The 19,013-nt window shown below is 39.4% G+C and overlaps 1 protein-coding gene across 1 annotated transcript in view; it reads right to left on the bottom strand.

Annotated features, from left to right (window-relative positions):
* The window catches only part of klhl14 (kelch-like family member 14), a 150,158-nt gene that overhangs the window by 49,173 nt on the left and 81,972 nt on the right, over positions 1 to 19,013 (bottom strand). The window contains exons 3-4 of the mRNA XM_048595978.1: positions 4,536 to 4,625; positions 2,102 to 2,180 (exon numbers count right to left, since the gene is read on the bottom strand). Of these exons, the coding sequence (XP_048451935.1) occupies positions 2,102 to 2,180; positions 4,536 to 4,625 (169 nt within the window). The remainder of the gene's footprint in view (positions 1 to 2,101; positions 2,181 to 4,535; positions 4,626 to 19,013) is intronic.

Raw genomic sequence — 19,013 nt, 5'->3', positions numbered from 1 at the left:
CCCAAGCAAAATATGAGGTTGCTGTTCCTGCAACCTTCGGGTGGCATTGTTGTGGCACTGGAGGCGGCCCAGGATGGACATGTCGTCCAAAGAGTAGGTGGGAGAGTTGAAGTGGTTTTGGACTAATAGGATCGCGAACGACTTCAACTCCCCCTCCCACTCCTTAGACGACATGTCCATCCTGGGCCGCCTCCAGTGCCACAACGATGCCACCCGAAGGTTGCAGGAACAGCAACCTCATATTTTGCTTGGGAACCCTACAGCCCAATGGCATCAATGTGGACTTCACAAGCTTCAAAATCTCCCTGCCCCCGACCGCATCCCAAAACCTGACCAGCTCTTCCCCGCCTCCCTAACCTGTCCGTCCTTTCTCCCACCTAACCCCCATCCCCACCTCCTACCTACCAGCCTCATCCCCGCCTCTTTAACCTGTCCGTCTTCCCTTGACTGACCAACCCCCACCCTAACTCCCCAGCTACACTCACCTTTACTGGCTCCATCCCCGCCTCCTTGACCTGTCCATCTCCTCTCCACCTATCTGCTCCTTTATCCATCTTCCATCCGCCTCCCCCTCTATTTATTTCAGAATCCCCTTCCCCTCCCCCATTTCTGAAGAAGGGTCCAGACCCGAAACGTCAGCTTTCCTGCTCCTCTGATGCTGCTTGGCCTGCTGTGTTCATCCAGCTCTACACCTTGTTATCTTAGAGTTATTATTGACCAAGATAGATATGTTTCATAACACAGTCATGGAAGAATGTTTAACTAGATAAGAATCTTTAAATCAAAGTATTCCTATTCATTTGCCTAACAAAAACTATTGCACTTCAAAATAAATCAGCAGAAAAGAAAATCAGCCCTGGCCTTTAGTGTATGGCCAATCATTACCTCCAGTTTTATCCCTGATGAGTTTGAAACTTAATCACATCATGAGTAAAATGTTTTGGGATGTTTCTATAATCATAAAGCTCAAGCAAAGCCTGAACTGTACTAAATATACTGATCATTTCAGCAATACACTCACTCCTGTGTATACTAAAATGGTCAGACATCTCAATTTGACGAATTTGTATTCATGTCATGGTAATTTGCCTTGTGAGATCATTGTGCCTCAGTTTTAACTAAGCATCCAACATATATTCATTAATGCATTTTTCATATATAAAGCTGAACATGACCATCTTCTCACTTTTTAAAAAATGTGACACACAAGAAGACAGGTTCTATGATTTACAGACTGGATTTGTTACGTTATTACAGTGATTGCCTGTATTCATTCTCCCAGCTTTATCCCAAATTTAGATTTCTGGAATCAGCATATTTCTAGAATTCTATTCCTGGAATTTCAAATTATGTTGTGTTATTTTGATCATTACAAAGTCAAGTCTTTTTAGTGCATGTCCCAAAACAACTACAAACTCTACAAATATCAAAGCTCTTGCAGACCACAGAAAAAGACTTTGGAGTAGGCCGTAATTAAAGGATGTGTACATTGGACTGATCATTGTTTGAAGAATGCATTCATTGTTTACACAACAGATCAGTAATGCTGTTCTTAGACCAGCCTATAGTCAACAAATGCAGATTTTAGATGGAGATGGAGACAAAAAAAATGCAGGCCTCAGATTGGACAATAATCCAAATTAAGTTAGTGAATTGGACAGCACTCCAAGAAAGTAGAAAGATGGCATTAATTAAAAGGGAACACCTAGAATGACATAGAATCGATGGCTGAAGCACCATCTGAGAAAGCAGTAATGGAGTGGACACCAAGCTAACAGTACAAACTTGGAATGGACAGCATCTAAAAATGTAAAATTAATACAAACAGTATTCCAGGAATGTAGAATTACAGCAATCTCAGAAGGCAGCCCTTAAGCTGGATCAGTAGTCAATTAAAAACGCAGCCTTTTTATTGAATTCTAATCCAGTAATGAAGCATGCTTTCTAATCAGTTTTGTTAAATTTATTACCTACAAGATGACAATAGCCTGTGACAAACATACCTACACATATAGACAAAAAAAAAATACTTTATGCTGAGCTCCTTAATTGTGTGTGGTATTAAATTATTAAATATTTCTGAAATATCGTAAAGCATTACCTTTCCTGCATAGGTGGGAGTTGTATCCAGCTGTTAAATCTAGGATCATACCGGCTAACAAAATTAGTGCTGTGTTTCCCTGTTTAAGTAAAAAGTGAATTAAACATGTTACAGAGGCATTTTATGAAATACTAAGACACCATGAGAGTTTTAATCAAAACAAGATTTCTGTTAAATCAATATCCTATTCATTTCCCAGAACGTGATCAAAAGCTCTACTGTTAGACTAAGTACATCAATCTTGGTAGAAAAGTTTCTGGATTTTAGTAGCAATTCAGCATTACTTGGAATGTTACATTCAATGCCTCAGAAATATCTAAGCAGCTAGTTAAAAGGATAGACACGCACTTTTTGCAGTGCATTCATAATTCATCAATAGTTACAAGCATTTTATATTATAAAGCCTGATCAGATTGCTGCAATGTTCCTACTTTTTTGTACCAAAGTTGAGTTCCACATTTCTGGTCAGGCCTTCCAGTCCTGGCTCCTTCAGAAATGTAGAACTTGCAGATCGGAATTATAAGGAGAAAAGCAATTAGCCATGGCCTCTTTTATAGCACTAGCTGCTGTATTTTGCTGTGTTCACTAACGCACAAAAGCTTTGGGACATTTAAACAGCTTCTCAGTAAATTCGTAAGTGAGAGTGGGGAAATATGGGTGAGTGAGTGGGTAGGATGGATAAAGTAAGTAGGTAACAGAGTGGGAGAGGGTCATATGAATGTGCAAGAGAATAGGGTAAGGTAACTGGTAGAGGGTTGAGGTAAGTGGGTTGAGTGCTGGTAGGGTTATGGTGGTAGCTATACAGTATGGAAAATGGGCAGGATGGTAAATGGGAGAGGTGTGTAAACTAGATTGTCACTCTGGATTGGGTAGGGTAGAAGTCCAGAGGTCAGGGGGCTAGCCAGGTTGGGAAAGCTGGGACTGGGAATTGAAGGGTCAGGAGGGGAGTCAGGAGGGTGCAGTCTTGTCAGGTTGGGTCAGAGGTGAAATGAAAACAGGAATTGCTGGAGAAACTCAGCAGGTCTGGTAGCATCTGTGGAAAGAAAACAACTTTCTAAGAAGGGTCACTGGACTCCAAATATTAACTCTGATTTCTCTCCACGGATGCTGCCAGATCTGCTGAGTTTCTCCAGCAATTTCTGTATTCATTTCAGATTTCCAGCAGTTCTTAGTTTTATTTTGGTAGAGATGAGTCTGGTGTCAAGAGGATTACCGTGGATACCAGTTTTATAGTTACCCAGGAGTTAGATGATGTTTCTGTCTCACATTTAGCTATCTCAATAAATTGGAACACTCTGAACATTATGAACAACTGAGAATTGGAGGCTTTTGCAGAGGGTTCCAGGAAGCAGAGGAATTTCACAATTGGAAGTTAAAACTTCTCAGGCAACTTCGACAGAGTCAGCACATTGGGATTTCGGAGGTGTCCTGGCAGGGGCATGTTGGGCTATAATCATGTCTCTGACTATCTGGAGACCTGTAGATCTGTGCCTCAGATAGATGGTAGTTCAAAGCTGTACTTTTCAGTCAAAGTCTCAATTATCAAAGCTATATTTCGGTGCCCAATGAACACAAGGACAATGCAACAATTTCAATTTTGAGTCTATTTGTGATTGACAGCCAAAGATCTTTGCTTCTCCGTTCCCAATTACTGAAGTTTATTACTTTCTGCTTTTTAAAGTAGCCTGATCAGAATTTTTTTCTCTACAACAGATGATTTATTGTGATGAGCAATGCTGCCTCTCAATTTTTATATGGTATGGGGATCATTTGTTTAAGTGAATGGGGTTCTTCAAAAATGGCAACATCTATGTGGCCTAAGTGGGAACTTTCTGGTTGCACACCCACTGAGATTAGAGGACAATGGGTGATGAGAGCCAGCCTGAAATTTTCAGCCTGCTATGTACTGTTCCCTAAACATTTTCCTCATGGATAACATCATTTCATCTACAGATTTAGTACCGGCTATCCTTCTTGCTCATTATTTCTAAGGAAAGAATGCCATTTCCAGCTAGTTAGTGTAAAAGCTGCTTCTACAGTTTGTAGATGATCTGCTGAGCAGCCTGTAAATCAAACTTTCCTCTTAGGTAATATCAGTGAGCTTAAAACATATGCAGTATCAACATCTGTTAGAAACTTACTTCACTCTAAATCAGACTGAAAGGGAGAACACGTACTATTTACATATGGCATGAATTAAAATTAAAGTTACAACAAGGAAAGAAAATTTGTTTGGATTGCAAGTTAAGTCATCCCATAAGTATCTGACTTTTGTCTACTTTTGTTTCATTTAATCGCCTGTCAGAGATGCAACAGTTACAGATTTTATTTAATTTCAAGTATGTATAAATATAGTTACAGTTATTTCTGTTCCCAAAAAAGTTGATAAAGCTCTTTAAAGTGAAGCATGAAATACCAAGCAGTTTGTTATTACCATTTGGATTCCATTGGTCTTCTCCTCCTAGTACAAATAGGAAATTTTCTACTTCCACAACACAGTGGTGGGCACTGTTATAAGGCATTACTGAAACAAAGAACAAAAACATCTTCACTGCAAAATCTTATTTTAGAATCAAAATGGCCCATAATCAATTTCAGTAATTAGTCTGACAAGCTTATTGTAGGCACGACATTTCTGTAATGTGTTTTTCACAAATGAATATTGGGCTAATGTGGGAATTTATACTTAATATTTAGAAATGTTATAAATGTACACGTTACAATAGAAGGGCACGTTTAATGGAATAAGAAAGTCTCTGTATTAATAAACAAAGAAAATTCTCAAATGCTTGAAATGTGCAGATGTGCAAGGAGGAAAGTGATCAATACTTTGGGTATAAACCTTTCACTTGACTGAACAATAGAAAATCAGCAAACTCTTAATATAGCTGAGCAAATCACAAAATTTCTGTCAGAGTTTCCAATAGCGGAGTAGCAGAAACTTTGAGGAAATACTCGGTGATACCTAGAGCTACCTGAACCAGGAAAAGGATAGATAAAGCCAAACATCAAACGTGCTTTCCTTCAATTTTAGTACTAACCCACTTTGTCACTTTGGAGGAGAGACCTTAGCATGAATTAAATTTTCTCTGATCATGTACCTAAGTAGGCAAATTATTATCTTTTCATATCTGGAACCAGGGTTTGAATTCAGACTAAACCATAGGATGAATAACTTCTCTCTCTGGTGTCTTTAAAAATTTGAAGTGAACACAAATTGGGACATGAGTACAAATTGACAGATTTACTCAGATGTCTTATGGGAGGACAGTTTTGGAAATAGAAAAATTTACAGTAATGCAAACTGTGCCTATTTCATGTCCATTTTTAGATGGTTACCATATGCAAAGCTGATCAATTTGAATTGTGATTCTGAATCCAAACCCTTTATGTAAGTTGGAAAGAGCATTGCACCGACTGCAAACTCCCATTCAGTATTTTACTAACTCTGACATAACTCCTTTAAAATGTGCAATTCTTATTCAGCCTCAGGGTTTATCCTTACTGTCCAGCTTTGAGTTTAATTAACACAGTCTTTGAAATGGAAGTTATTAAAAGTTTGTTAGATGTTTATACTTGGCCAGCATTTATTACCAATCCCTAAATGTCCCTGAGCAGGTGGTGATGAGCCACCTTTTTGAACCAATACAATACAAAGTGGGTAGATACACCCAAAATGTTGTTCGGGAGGGAGATCCAGGATGTTGGCTCAGCATTCGTGAAGAACTGGCAGGGTAGTGTGTAGCTTGTATAACTGTCGCTTGCTGCTAATCATCCCAAACCTAAATGTTGTCTGGGTCTTGCTGCAAATAGACACTGACTGCTTAAATATCTGAGGAGTCATGAACAAGACAAAATATTTTGCCAACATCAGTAATGCCCACTTGTGGCCTTTTGAAGGATGGAAGACCATTGATTAAACCTAGGTTTGGGAGACTACTCTGAGAAACCCCTGCCACAATATTGTGGTACATGAATGGCCTCCAATAACCACAACATTTTTCCTTTGTGCTAGGGGTGACTCCAACTGAAGAACTGTTTTTACCCGATTCCCATTGACTCCTTAGTGCTATATTTGGTACAGTGTGCCGTGATGTCGAGGGCAGTCACTCTCACCTTACATTTGGAGGTAGGCTCTTTGGTCCATGTTTGGACCAGAGCTACAATAAGGCCAGGAGCGGAGTGGCCCTAGCAGAATGTAACTATCCATTAGTGAACAGGTTATTACTGGTAAATGTCATTCGATAGATAGCATTTTTGATGACCCCAATCAATTGCTGATGATAAAGAGTAGACTGATGGAATGGTTAATTGTCCAGATCGGATTTGCCTTTTTTGTGGACAGGACAAACTTAGGAAGTTTTCCACATTTGCAGGTAGATGCCAGTGTTTGTGCTGTACTGTGGTGTAACAGCTTGACTAGTGGCTAGTTCTGGAGCACGTGTCTTCATTACTATGACTGGAATGTTATCAAGTCCAACAGCCTTTGCAGTATTCAGTACTTGCAGCCATTTCTTGATATCATGTGGAGTGAATCAAATTGGTTGAAGACTGGTTTCTGTGATGCTGGGGACTTTAGGAGAAGGCTGAGTTGGGTCATTAAGTTACTATTTCTGACTGAAGACTGTTGCAAATACTTTAGCCTCATCTTTTTCACTGATGTGCTGGGCTCCTCCATCATCGAAGAAAAGAGTACGTGTGGACTTTACTCCTCTGGTTAGTTATTTAATTGTCACCACTATCCATGACTGAATACAGCAGGACTACAAAGCTTAGAGCTGGTTGTTGATTCTGGTAATGCTTAACTCTGTCTATTGCATGCTTCTTTTGCTGTTGATAAGTAGTTGTGTGTTATAGTTTCACCAGGTTAACTGGTACTGTTACTGGCATTCCCTCCTTCATTCCTCAGTAATCATGGTTATTCTCCAAGCTTGATGGAAATAGTAAGGTGGGAGATATGCCAGACCATGAAGTTAGACATGTAGGGTTGAACACAGTTCTGTTGCTGTTGATAACCCAAAGCATCTCATGGATGACAAGTTTTGAATTGCCAGATCTATTTGAAATGTATTCAATTTATACAATGTATGACATCCTCAATGTATAGATTGGCTTTTGTCTCCACAAGTATTGTGTAGTGGTCACTCCTACCAATACAATCATGGACAGATGTCTCCATGACAAGTTGAGGATGAGGTCAAGTACAGTTTTTCTCTTGTTTGTTTCCTATCCACCACAAATCTGAATGGTAAATGGTAATCAGCAGGATGTTTCCTCACCCATGTTTGGCATGACACAATGAGGCATCATGGGCTCCTCAGTTAATGCTTCACACCCCAACCATATACCACCGTGCTACTGCCTCTTGTGGGTCGGTTCTGCTGGCAGAAGAGGACATACCCAGTTGGTGACTGGTGTTTTTGATTTTGTCTATAAGGTATGATTCTATGATTAAGACAATGTCAGGATATTGCTTGACAAGTCCCTCCTAATATTGGGACCAGTCCCAAGAAGTTCATAAAGAATGGCTCCAAAGGATCAACAGGTTTGGAATTGCCATTGTCATTTCTGTTGTCTAATTTGAGACAGCAAATCTATCGATTTTTAATCCTTTTTGATTTTGTAGCAGTTGATATAACTGAGTGTGTTGCCAGGCCATTTCAGAGGGACTTATTTTTTCTTTCGTGGGATGTAGATCTTGCTGGCAAGGTAAGCATTATTGAACTGAGTGGCTTATATTTTCTGCTTACCAGTTTCATTTTCTTCTTCACTTCCCCACTCAACCTATTTTGTTGGCTTGGTTCTTGATTATAGAATTCACATGACATAGATCACCAAAAATCCTTTCACATTTCATCACTTTTTAAAAAATCTGTCATTACAACAAAAAGCTGCTGACTTTAGTTCTCTTGCCCTGCCACTTGTTGGGATGTAACTAAGTAAAAGATAACGTTACCACAGTTCCATAAGGCTACTCTCTTAGTAGACACAGATGACGGGTAGTAAGTTTAACTTAAGGGTCATCAGGCTCAGGCAAAAGGGAAAAGTTGAGAAGGTGGGACCTTCATGGTGACCTCAGTTAGTGTGGGAATTGAACTCACATTGTTAGCTGGTGTTGGCATTACTCTGCTTCACAAACCAGTTGTCCAGCTACCTGAGATAACTGACCCCTGGAAAGTAGGTAGCTTACATATTCCTTAAAGGTCAATCATTATTTGTTATAAATTTGTAATGAAATCCGTTTAGTTTGCATTTAATTGTGCTCTATATGTCAATAATATCAAATATCAGTTAGCCAGGTATTCCTGTGCTTGCTACATTTGTTTGCTACAATAAGGGCTATATTTAAATCTGCCTAGGAACAAGGATGGAGCTTGCTGCAAGATTTTCAATTGGTCATAGAAACAATTTAAGGTTCACTGAAGAGCAGTTCAAGTGTTACAAACGCTTCGAGACAGTGAGGGTGATAGAGAGAGCCAGAAACTGACTCCAGCAGAAGTGTGCCACTGAGAAGACCACTGACTCTCATAGTTGGGGCTGAGAGAGATGTTCCAGGAACATTTGAATTGCAGTTGCAGTTGCAATTTGGGGAAGTCATCAGAGCCAGTTTGTGCAGCTAAGTATCAGAGTTAGGGTTCTTGGAAGCCACAGGTGACTCAGAAGAAGCAAATAAAACTTCAGTGCAGTGGGAATTGGGGTTTGAAGAATGCACAAGCAGCATTTGTGTAATGCAGCTGAGCAAAATTAGAATCCATAAGTAAAACCAGGTGCCGTACTGGTTTGGTGAAGCTAGCTCTCTTAAAAGTTGGAGTTGTGTCTGTAACTGCTAGAGTGCAGTTTCCAGAGTTCAGGGAAGCCTACACTCAAGAAAGGAAAACAGACCACCATAACAGGAACAGTTCTTTACATAGTTCATGATAGAGTGGCTTTTGAGGGAGGTCAAAAAGAGAAGAATTGGAATCCCTTACGAAGTTTGATTAAAATTTGATGTTCCACAATATCACCAACACCTGAGGGTTGCCGAAAAATCCTTATGGTCTTGACTACATTTGCTATTCAATATAGTCTGTGGGGTGTTTGACTACAGTCTGTTATCCATTTTATCTCGAGTTAATCCTATTTGGATATTAGAATACAAGTTGTACTTATGTTGTACATTGCATTATTATTATATAGGTAAAGTTTATTGCTGTTCAAAACCTTGAAGTCTTTTGATTTTATTTGCCTCGCAAGTACTTACAATCTTAGAAGTTTTAACTTTAAGAAGGGGTTAAGTAGCGGTCCCAATGCAGAATGGTGGCCTGAGCTGAGAACATAATTATAACGATAACACTTTGATCCTGTTTCATCCTGGCTAGGCCTCCACTTATTCCATTGAAATTAGCCTTCTTTTGGTTCAGAAGTTTGACTCTAGGTTATTTCTTGTTCTTCTCCATTATTAATCTAAACCTTATATTATGATTGCTCTTACTCCAGTGCTCTCCCAGAGACATGTAACCATAAAATTCCCCAGCATCAGATCTAATTATGCCTCCTTCCAGGTTGGACCAAAAATATACTGATCAAGAAAGTACCCGGAACATATTTCAAACATTCTTCCACTTCTTGTCCCTTTATTCTAACATCATCCAAGTCAACTGTTGGGTAGTTAAAGTCCCTTTCATATCACATAACAGTTCTTGCATTTGCATAAATTTGGTGCAGATTGCTCCTCTTTTTCACTTTTTTGAGGCTATGGAATGCCCTAACAGCATTAGCACATCCTCTTTTTCCTTCTACGTTTAACCAAATAAATTCTCTCCTTATCCCCTCAAGACATTTACTCTGTCCAGCAATATCTTTCCTAATCAGTACTACTATCCCATCTGCCTTTTATGATGCCCTACCTTTCTAAACATTTTCTATTAGTTAATATTAAATACCAAGGTCTCACCATATTTTTGTTACTGCCACTACATGTATTCCCCCTTGCAGCTCACATTCCTTACTCATTACACTTTGTGCATTTATATATATTTGCATCCTAAACATTTCTTTGTATTTCTTGTGATCTTTCTTAGTCTGATCCTATCTAATATGGTAATACTTATTCTCTCAATTTATCTAACACATGCACTTTTTCTTTTACAACATATTGAAGTTGAAAAGAGGAATAAGGAGATACTAGTCCCCCTGCCAATTTATATTAAACCCTTCTCAAGTACACTTGTGAACCTCTCTACAAGGAAATCAGTACTAATTATGTTGAAGTGCTACTCACAACCTCTGACTTTAGGTGCCTCTTGTCCCAGACAGAACTGGTCCCAAAACTACAGGAATCAAACTCTCTCCTGCACCCTGTCCAAAACCAATCATTGATCTTCCCTATCTTCATATTTTTACTCTCTCTGATGCATGAATCTGGGAATAATAAAGAGAGCATTACACTCAAGGTCTTATTTTTTAACTCCCTCCTAATTCCTGAAGTTCTGATTGAGGAACCTCAATGTCTGCCCTCTTCATGTCATTGATACTAATTTGTTCCACAACTTCCAGCTCATTCATTTCTCCTTGCACAATACTCTACACCTTCTCTGTGATGCTCTTTACACTGGTACAAGGGTGGCAACACAAGACACCTTATGAGACTTACAATGATGGTTACAGAAGAGTGCCCATCTGTTCCTCCACCTAAGGAATTTCCTGTAATGACTGCATAACTACACATTTCTCTTCTCTATTCGATTCAGTTGTCATTTCCTCAAATAAATTGAGGTACAAGGTCAGACACTTTACCTCTGAATCCTTCTTTCATTTGGTTGCAGAAATTTATTGCTGATAATCAAGTACATTGAATGGGAATAAAGCAAATGGCTCTTTGTCTTGTTCGCCACCCTTTTTGAATATGGATACTACATTAGCCTATTTCCATTCTTCTGATATGTCTTCAGTGTTCAAGAATATTTTCAAAATTATTGCTAATCTCCTGAAAGGAAACCTGCAACTAACCTATAGTAAAGGATCATTAGCCTTAAAAGGTGGGCAAGGTCAGTCAATTTATTATATTTCCACTTCCTTGTTATTTACCACAAGGTTTACCTATAAATAGTAGAAACCAGGAGGAGGAGTAGGCCATTCAGCTCTTCAAGTCTGCTCTGCAATTCAATATGAGCATGGCTAATCCTCTCTCAATGCCTATATCCTGGTGACTTTGATATCTAAAAACATATCGCTTGATTATAGTGCCTGCACCAGTCAACGCAACCATTCCTCTATTGCTGACTAATAACAGGACCATTACTTGCTTGAGTAATTCCACGATACGCCTATATTTCCTAAAGTGGAGGGACACCATCAAATAATGTGCAACAGGTCACCCTACAACACTTCTTGGCATGTATTCTTGATCACCTGCTTGTGTGTGACAAACAGAACCACTAGTTAAGCTTCAGAGATAGCAAGAACTGCCGATGCTGGAGTCAGAACTTTGTTAAGTTTCTTTAGTGTGTCGTTTGTCCCCAACTGTTGTGGATGGTGTATCCTGGCTGTTGTTTCTGCTAGTCAAGTTTCAATACTTCTCTCTGGGGAGAATACCTTGGAATGCAAAAGGAGCAACTCTCCCCCACCCATTTCTTATGGTAGAATATTCGTCTTACCAACCATTAAACACTGGGTTTGGGTGCTGCAATATCCAGACAGACAGGGAAGCATAGTTAAGGGCGTAATCAGATCAGCTCTGATCTTACTGAATGGTGAAGCACCTTCAAGGGGCAAAAGATGTACCCCTGCTGTTATCTCTTTTGTTCTTTCACTGACAGCATTTTCAACATAGATCATTTCCCACAGGCTTTTGACAGACAATTCATTATACCGCTGTACCTTTATAAAAGGTTGTTTTTGCTTTTTATGCTTTTAAAATAGCTTTAGAAAACTGAGAGGAAATCCATTATGTTTTATGAAGGTGATATAAATTTCTGTTTCCAAATGTGCTAATGCTTACCATAAAATTCTCCATAATTCAATGCTAATACACCACGTTTGCCATTCTGGGACCAGAAAGTCTGGTAATCATAATTTTAAATGATAAAAACAGAGTTAATTTTTTAGCCTTCTTCTGTCTTTATCTGCACAATTGAAAAAAAATGTATCTTGGTTTTTTAAGACCTCTACCAGCACTGTTCTTAATCTAGCCACTAGGAGGTGCAGGAGACTGGCCTGAGGGTACTTTTTGGTTGATAATCTTTTCAGGCCTGTGCGAAAGTATTTGGCTTTTGCACAGCAATGTCAACACAATACAGGATGTTGAGAACTCAGGATATGGAGCACCATACAAAAAACACTCTAAAACATACTGGATATAAAGCAGACACTCCACCAGACCTATTTTAGAGATTTTGCCTATACGATGTACATGTCAGGCTTTTCTTGTGTATTGAAATATATATGCAGAAAAAAATTAGCAAAACTTTACTGCATTGTAATAGATGATAATGGCAACTCATAAATTATTCAATTGCAAAACATTAAAAGTAGCAAGTGAATGATTACTCAAATAATTAGATGACTGCACTCCCAATGTATTTATTGCAATATGAAAGTTAGCCATGATTGTTTTCAGATTTGCTCATTAATTTGAAAAAAAAATACCGCTTTACTGTATGCTTCATCTATTTTGGTCTTTTCAGAAGACCCTCTGATTTTCCTATAACTGGGTCACACCTGCAGCTATCGCTGAAGCATAGGTTCCATTTATCACACCAAATGAGGTAGATGGTAGCACCTTGTCCAGCTCTTAGAATATTTCACAGTCACTTTTCAAAAATTACAGCCTGTTCAAAAAACAGCAGGGAACTCGCACCAGTTCATTAGTAACAAAGCATGGTAATGTGACATGGACCACTGCTCCAACAGAAACGTCACTGCTTTCTAATGCTAACCCCTTGGGTACCAAGGCTTGCTATTCAGAACATAAACTGGGAACAAATAAATCCTGGTCGTCAGTGACATGCTTTGGACCCATTACTGCACCGTGTCTGATATCAGACTCTTTATTTAAGCTTTCACCTTTTCTGTGACAATGAATTATTCACTACTAAATTTTTTTAAAAAATGCCTATTTTATATTTGCTGTCCCTGTCTGAGTTTTTATTTTGCAGGTTATACAATTTACGTTATATTCTATTTCAAAATACTCGTTGAGGGTCATTGCCTTTCCACTCTGAATATAGCTAATGAACTTTGCAGCTTTTGCAATGGCTGCCAGAGCAGCTGGGGCAAAGTCTTTCTCTCTCTCTCTCTCTCTCCCTCGTTCTTTTGGCCCCTCCTCTACAGCAAGAAAATGGACAGCTGAGCTTTGGCTCATACGCTCCTGTGGTAATGGTTGAGGACCAAACACTTTTTTTTTCTCGGAGATCCTTAATGATGTTGTGTAGGAAGGTAATTAACTGCAAACTATTGTGAAGTAAACTTATAATAATATGCCACCAGCTATAATCTTTCAATGTGCATCAACATGGAGTGCTCTAGCAATCGTTACATCAGCATCAGCCAACATCAGCACAAAAGCAAATGGAAAACTGTGTTAATACACCTCAAAGAAAAATCAGCACCAGATATATAATTGTATAAACTAGATCCATCCATAGACATATAGCTCTCTAAATCTAGATGTTATAAAGCACAGATGTCCAGAAGGGAGCTTTTCAACTTTGAAATTCAGTTAAACTACATAAATTTTTCTTTTTCAATTTACGATGTCCTCTGAGCCTCTCAATGAGATTCCTGGTTTGTTACCACTGCCAGAGAATCACATAATTCTCTACATAAGATTTTCCAGTAAGTGGTAATGTTACTACGTTGTTTAATGACAATTTTGTCAATTTTTGTCGTGTCAACCCATTTTACACAGCACTACCAAGAATTGACAATTGTGTAGGTGACATGTCATGAATTGTAGGAGTTATTAGATTTTGAACTTCTCAATAACCCATCTCCCCTTTAGCCAAGGTTTCTCCATTTGGGAAACACAAATCTTACTGCTTGCTATTTTTATGGTGTGGATATAACTGAAGTGTAGCCTTCAATGATTAGCAGCTTGGGATTGGAGGGTGTGGCGTTAATTCAGGAGGGGTTTGGGTAGAGAAGCAAATTATTTTATCCGCCCTTAACTTTGCCACAGAATACAACTCTATTTTCCATTTTAAATTACAAAGAGCAAGATTTTCTCAATGCACTATTCACAAACATCAGAAAATTGCTTGTCAAGGACATGGAAGCATAGTAATAGGAATCTCTGCATGTCTGAACTGAAGACCCCATCCAATTCACAAAAACAGGATCAGTTACATGCCTAGGGTAGGTTACTGCCAATAGTAAAGGCACATTAGTAGTCTTTGTCCTGATCTGATCTGTCCTTAAATGGTGGAGCAGCCCCATGGAATGAAAAGAATAAAATGATCTTTTGTGATCTATGAAAGTGGACCATTTAGCCTTTGAGATCAATTCATTTCTATGGACTGGGATATTTTTTCAGGGGTCACTTCTGTTCTGCTGAGATCTTTCAAAAAAAAAAGAGTGCCAACTCCTGGGATAGCCCAGAAACTCCTTCAGACATGCTCCTTGACTTCAGGGATGGTGATATCACCATTAGATCTCACTGGACCTCCCTAGCAGAATTTACAGGGATGGTATAAACAGAGCAGAATACCAATGGAACCAATTTCCACCCCACTGAGTAAAACTTATTGGGAGGAAATCAGGCTTTCTGCCCTCAGTTGCCTTGGGATTGCGAGGACCCATATTTCTATAACAAAATGGTAAACAAGACACAGGAAATTGCAGGGAAATAAACATCTAAATATGAAAATAATGCACCACCAGTTTGTAATCCCCATAACATTCATATAATAAAACCTTAGCCTACAATGTTAGTATGAGAGTCCAATTCTCCCATTTTCTGTTTTATACAGAAAATCAGTAAGCTTTCTGCCAACAGCAGGTATGAGCAAAGCAAACAAAAATTTCATAGAAATACTGTGTTTCTTTAAAAAAATCTGAATACAATAAGGAGGTTGAGGTTATGCACCTTGGAATATATGCACTTTAAATGTATCTTGGAATAACAGTCCTGATAATATCTGTTCATGTTATCCATTAAGGGATAAGACCATACACAGGTCTACAGCAAATTTGATATGTGCAAGGATTTTCCTATCTATTTTCTTCAGCAATACAGTTCTGCTAAGTGCCAATTGTTTTGCTTATAAACAAGGTTCTTTTCAAGCTCCAGTGTACCCAAGTGATCCTAGGAACATTGCACTCTCTCTGGTTATATTTTACCCCATTAATCACTCAACAACAATACATGCACATAAAAATAAAGAGGGTTGCAATATTTGTCTTTTGATATTCAATTTGTCATAGATATTCTACATTCTAGGAAGGAAAAATAGGAATTAACTGTGACAGTTGTCCGAGGGAGCAGAATTTCTTCAGTTTTTATGTCACTATCATCCTTATTAGCCTTTTACTACATCCTATCATTCCCATTGCAGCATAATGCTTTAAAATACCAAGTAATGATGTTATCTGACATTGAGTAGGAAACAATAATTCAGTCACAGACTACAGCTGATCATGATCCATGAGAGTTTCATTCTTGCAGTCTATGACGTCATCAGAGCTGCTCAATTGAATTAGTGCCTCATAACTCAATGCCAGAAGGTCCACTGTCCAACACATCTGATATCGTGGGAATATGCTACATGACAGTGATTCACGGTCATCTGTTGTTTCAGACAATTCAATGTGGTAAGATGCCATATGTGATTTTCATTTAACTAACAATTGATGGTGCAACTTTTCATGTCTGTCAGCTCTCAAATATAAGAACACATATGCATAAGAAATAGGAGGAGAGGCCAACCATTCAGCACTTCAAGCCAGCTCCACCATTCAATGGGAGCACGTCTGATCTTCTCTTTCAACACCATTTACTGTCCCTGCATCTCTTGATGTTTTGAATATGTAAGAAGTCTATCAATCTCAGTCTTGAACACTCAACAACTGAACTTGCAGCACCCTCTGGAGCAGAGAATTCATAGATTCACTCTCTGGGTGATGAGATTTCCCCTCATCCCAGTCCAAAATGGCCTGCCCCTTATTCTGAGAAGGAAAGCTCCCACCTTCCCTCCAGGGAAACCTCTTTTCTGCATCTACCCTGCCAAGTCCTGCAAATTTTATATCTTTAAATGAGATCACCTTCCATTTTTCCAAAATTCCAAAAAAAAGGCCCAGTCTATTTAATCTTCCCTCATGTGACATTCCCATCATCTCAAGAATTATATTCAAGAATCATCATCCCTCCTCATCAAGTATATTTTTCTACCTTTAAATTTATATATTAATTGAATCATCAATATCTTGTGTTATGTTTCACAGTTTATTCCATTTAAATAGACCCAGAACTTCTGTAGGATCCCTCCAATCTCCTCTGGTAATTTTGGCAAGAAATTAGCAGGAATCCTGCAGAAACAATGGGTGGAACATTTCCAATGCCAGAATGATGGGGGCAATGGTGAGAATGTTGGGAGAATACAGTGGAAATAAAAAAAAGTCACATTATTAGCAAATCTTACCTTATTTATAGAATCTACCTGATAATGTGGAAAATTGCCTATGTATGTCCTGTACATAAAATGTAGGACAAATCCAACCTTGCAAATTATTCAGAGATAGTAGGAACTGCAGATGCTGGAGAATCTGAGACAACAAGGTGCAGAGCTGGATGAACACAGCTGCTTGGCCTGTTGTGTTCATCCAGCTCTGCACCTTGTTGTCTTGCAAATTATTACAGCCTAAACATGGACAATTCAGCCGAATTCCAGAGGTGAGGTGAGAGCACCTACCCTTGACATCAAGGCAGCATTTGATTGATTTTGGCATCAAGAAGTCCTATCAAAACTAAAGGCAAAGGGCAACAGGAGAAAAACTCTGCTGACTGGAGTAATGCTTAACACATAGGAAAATGATTGTGGTTGTTGGAATTCAGTCATCTCAGTTCCAGAACACCTCTGTTGGATTTCCTCAGGGTAGTGTCCCAGGCCCAACCATCTTCAGCTGCTTCAATGAACATATGCCCCCCACCATCATAAAGGTCAGACATGGTGATGTTCACTGATGAGTGCAAAAATGTTCAGCACCATTTGTGACTCCACAGATACTGAAGCAGTCCATGTTCAAATGCAACAAGATCTGGACAATATCCAGGGTTCAGCTGGCAAGTGCCAAGTTATGGCCACACTTGTGTGGCATGACAATGACCATCTTCAACAAAAGAAATTATGTTACAATTGACCAGAAACTGATCTGGACCAGCCATATACATGCTGCAGCTACAAGAGCAGTTCAGAGGCTATAAATCCTGCAGTGGGTAACTCACCTCCTGACTCACCAAATTCTATTTACAGGACATAAGTCAGGAATATGATGGAATACGCCCCACTTTCCTGGATAAGTGCAGCTCCAACATCATTCAAGAAGCTTGACAACATTCAGGACAATGAAGTCCCCATTGGATTGACATCACATCTTCATACATTCAATCCCTCAACCACTGATGGCACAGTACCAGCAGTGTGTTGAATCTGTTGGATACACCACAGATATTCATCCAGGGTCTATAGAAAGCACTTTCCAAACCCAAAACCACTACCATCTAGAGGGACAACAGCAGCAGATACATATGAACACCACCACTTGCAAGTTCCCCTTCAAGCCAATTTCTATTATGACTTGGATATATGTCACCTTTCCTTCACTGGTTGCTGGGCTGAAGTCCTGGAACTCTCTCTCAAACAGCATTGTTGGTATACCTACATCGAGTAGACTGCAGCTGTTCAAGAAGGCAGCTCACCACCTCCTTCTCCAGTCTAACTAGGGATAGGCAGTTGATGCAGGCCCAGCCAGCAAAGCACACATTCCTAATGAATAAAACAAAAAATTATTTGCAAGTTGCTATTTGTCAGGTATCAGTGAGATACTAGATGCTGCCAATTCCAGAGCTGAAAGTCAGGGTGGCTACATGCTGGCTGCACCTCAATGATACTTTCCCTGGGCTTCCACATTACCCAGAAATCCCCCAACATCCCAGGGCATGCTCCATATGAAACGACCACCTGCATCTTGGGTGTACAGAAGGCCGCATTGGCAAAGCACCCAGCCTCACCCACATCATTGTGGCAAATCTCAAAGTAACTTATAATACAGTCCAACACTTCATTAGTGGGTTTTGGAGGTCACTAAACCTTACATTGTAATGCTGCTGTCAGGTCACTGCGCCCAGGGTTTGACACTCATCCCATGCATCAGAACACAATGCATCTCAGGGCTCTTTGCTTGCTATTTTAGCACTCATTTGCAACCTACTTAGATGCCTACAGCATCTCTGCCTTGCCTTTTAGCACAGATACAAAGCTAGGTAGCTTGTCATGCTTGCCAGTTCTGAACAGTATAGGGGGTGGGCATATTAGTCAATGCACTGTATTACATCAAGGTCACATCAACAGTATGTGCCAGAAGTATACAAGGGAAACATAATGAATATACTTCAACCCAATGGCTATGTCTGAAAATCTAAGAGCAATGGCCTTCAGTCTCATCAAGGGGAACGATGATCAGTCTACAGGTACTGCCACAGTAGATCCAATCTCAGTTCAAGTGTTGGTGATGCTCAATGGCTTGAATGCAAGCAGTCTGATGATTACAAATAAGTCAGTTGGGAATCTTAAAAAAAACCTCACAGTCAGGAGACTGATTAGTCCTCAGTCAGGAAAGGTGGTCAGATGTCCCAAATGAGTGAGTAGGAAAACACAGAGCACAAATTGTTAGTAGTAGTGTTTTGGAGATAGATGCTCATCTACCCTTTGAGGGATGA

The sequence above is a fragment of the Rhincodon typus genome, chromosome 4 (assembly GCF_021869965.1).
Source record: "Rhincodon typus isolate 14 chromosome 4, sRhiTyp1.1, whole genome shotgun sequence".
Lineage (NCBI taxonomy): Eukaryota > Metazoa > Chordata > Chondrichthyes > Orectolobiformes > Rhincodontidae > Rhincodon > Rhincodon typus.
This window is presented reverse-complemented; position numbering and strand designations above follow the sequence as displayed.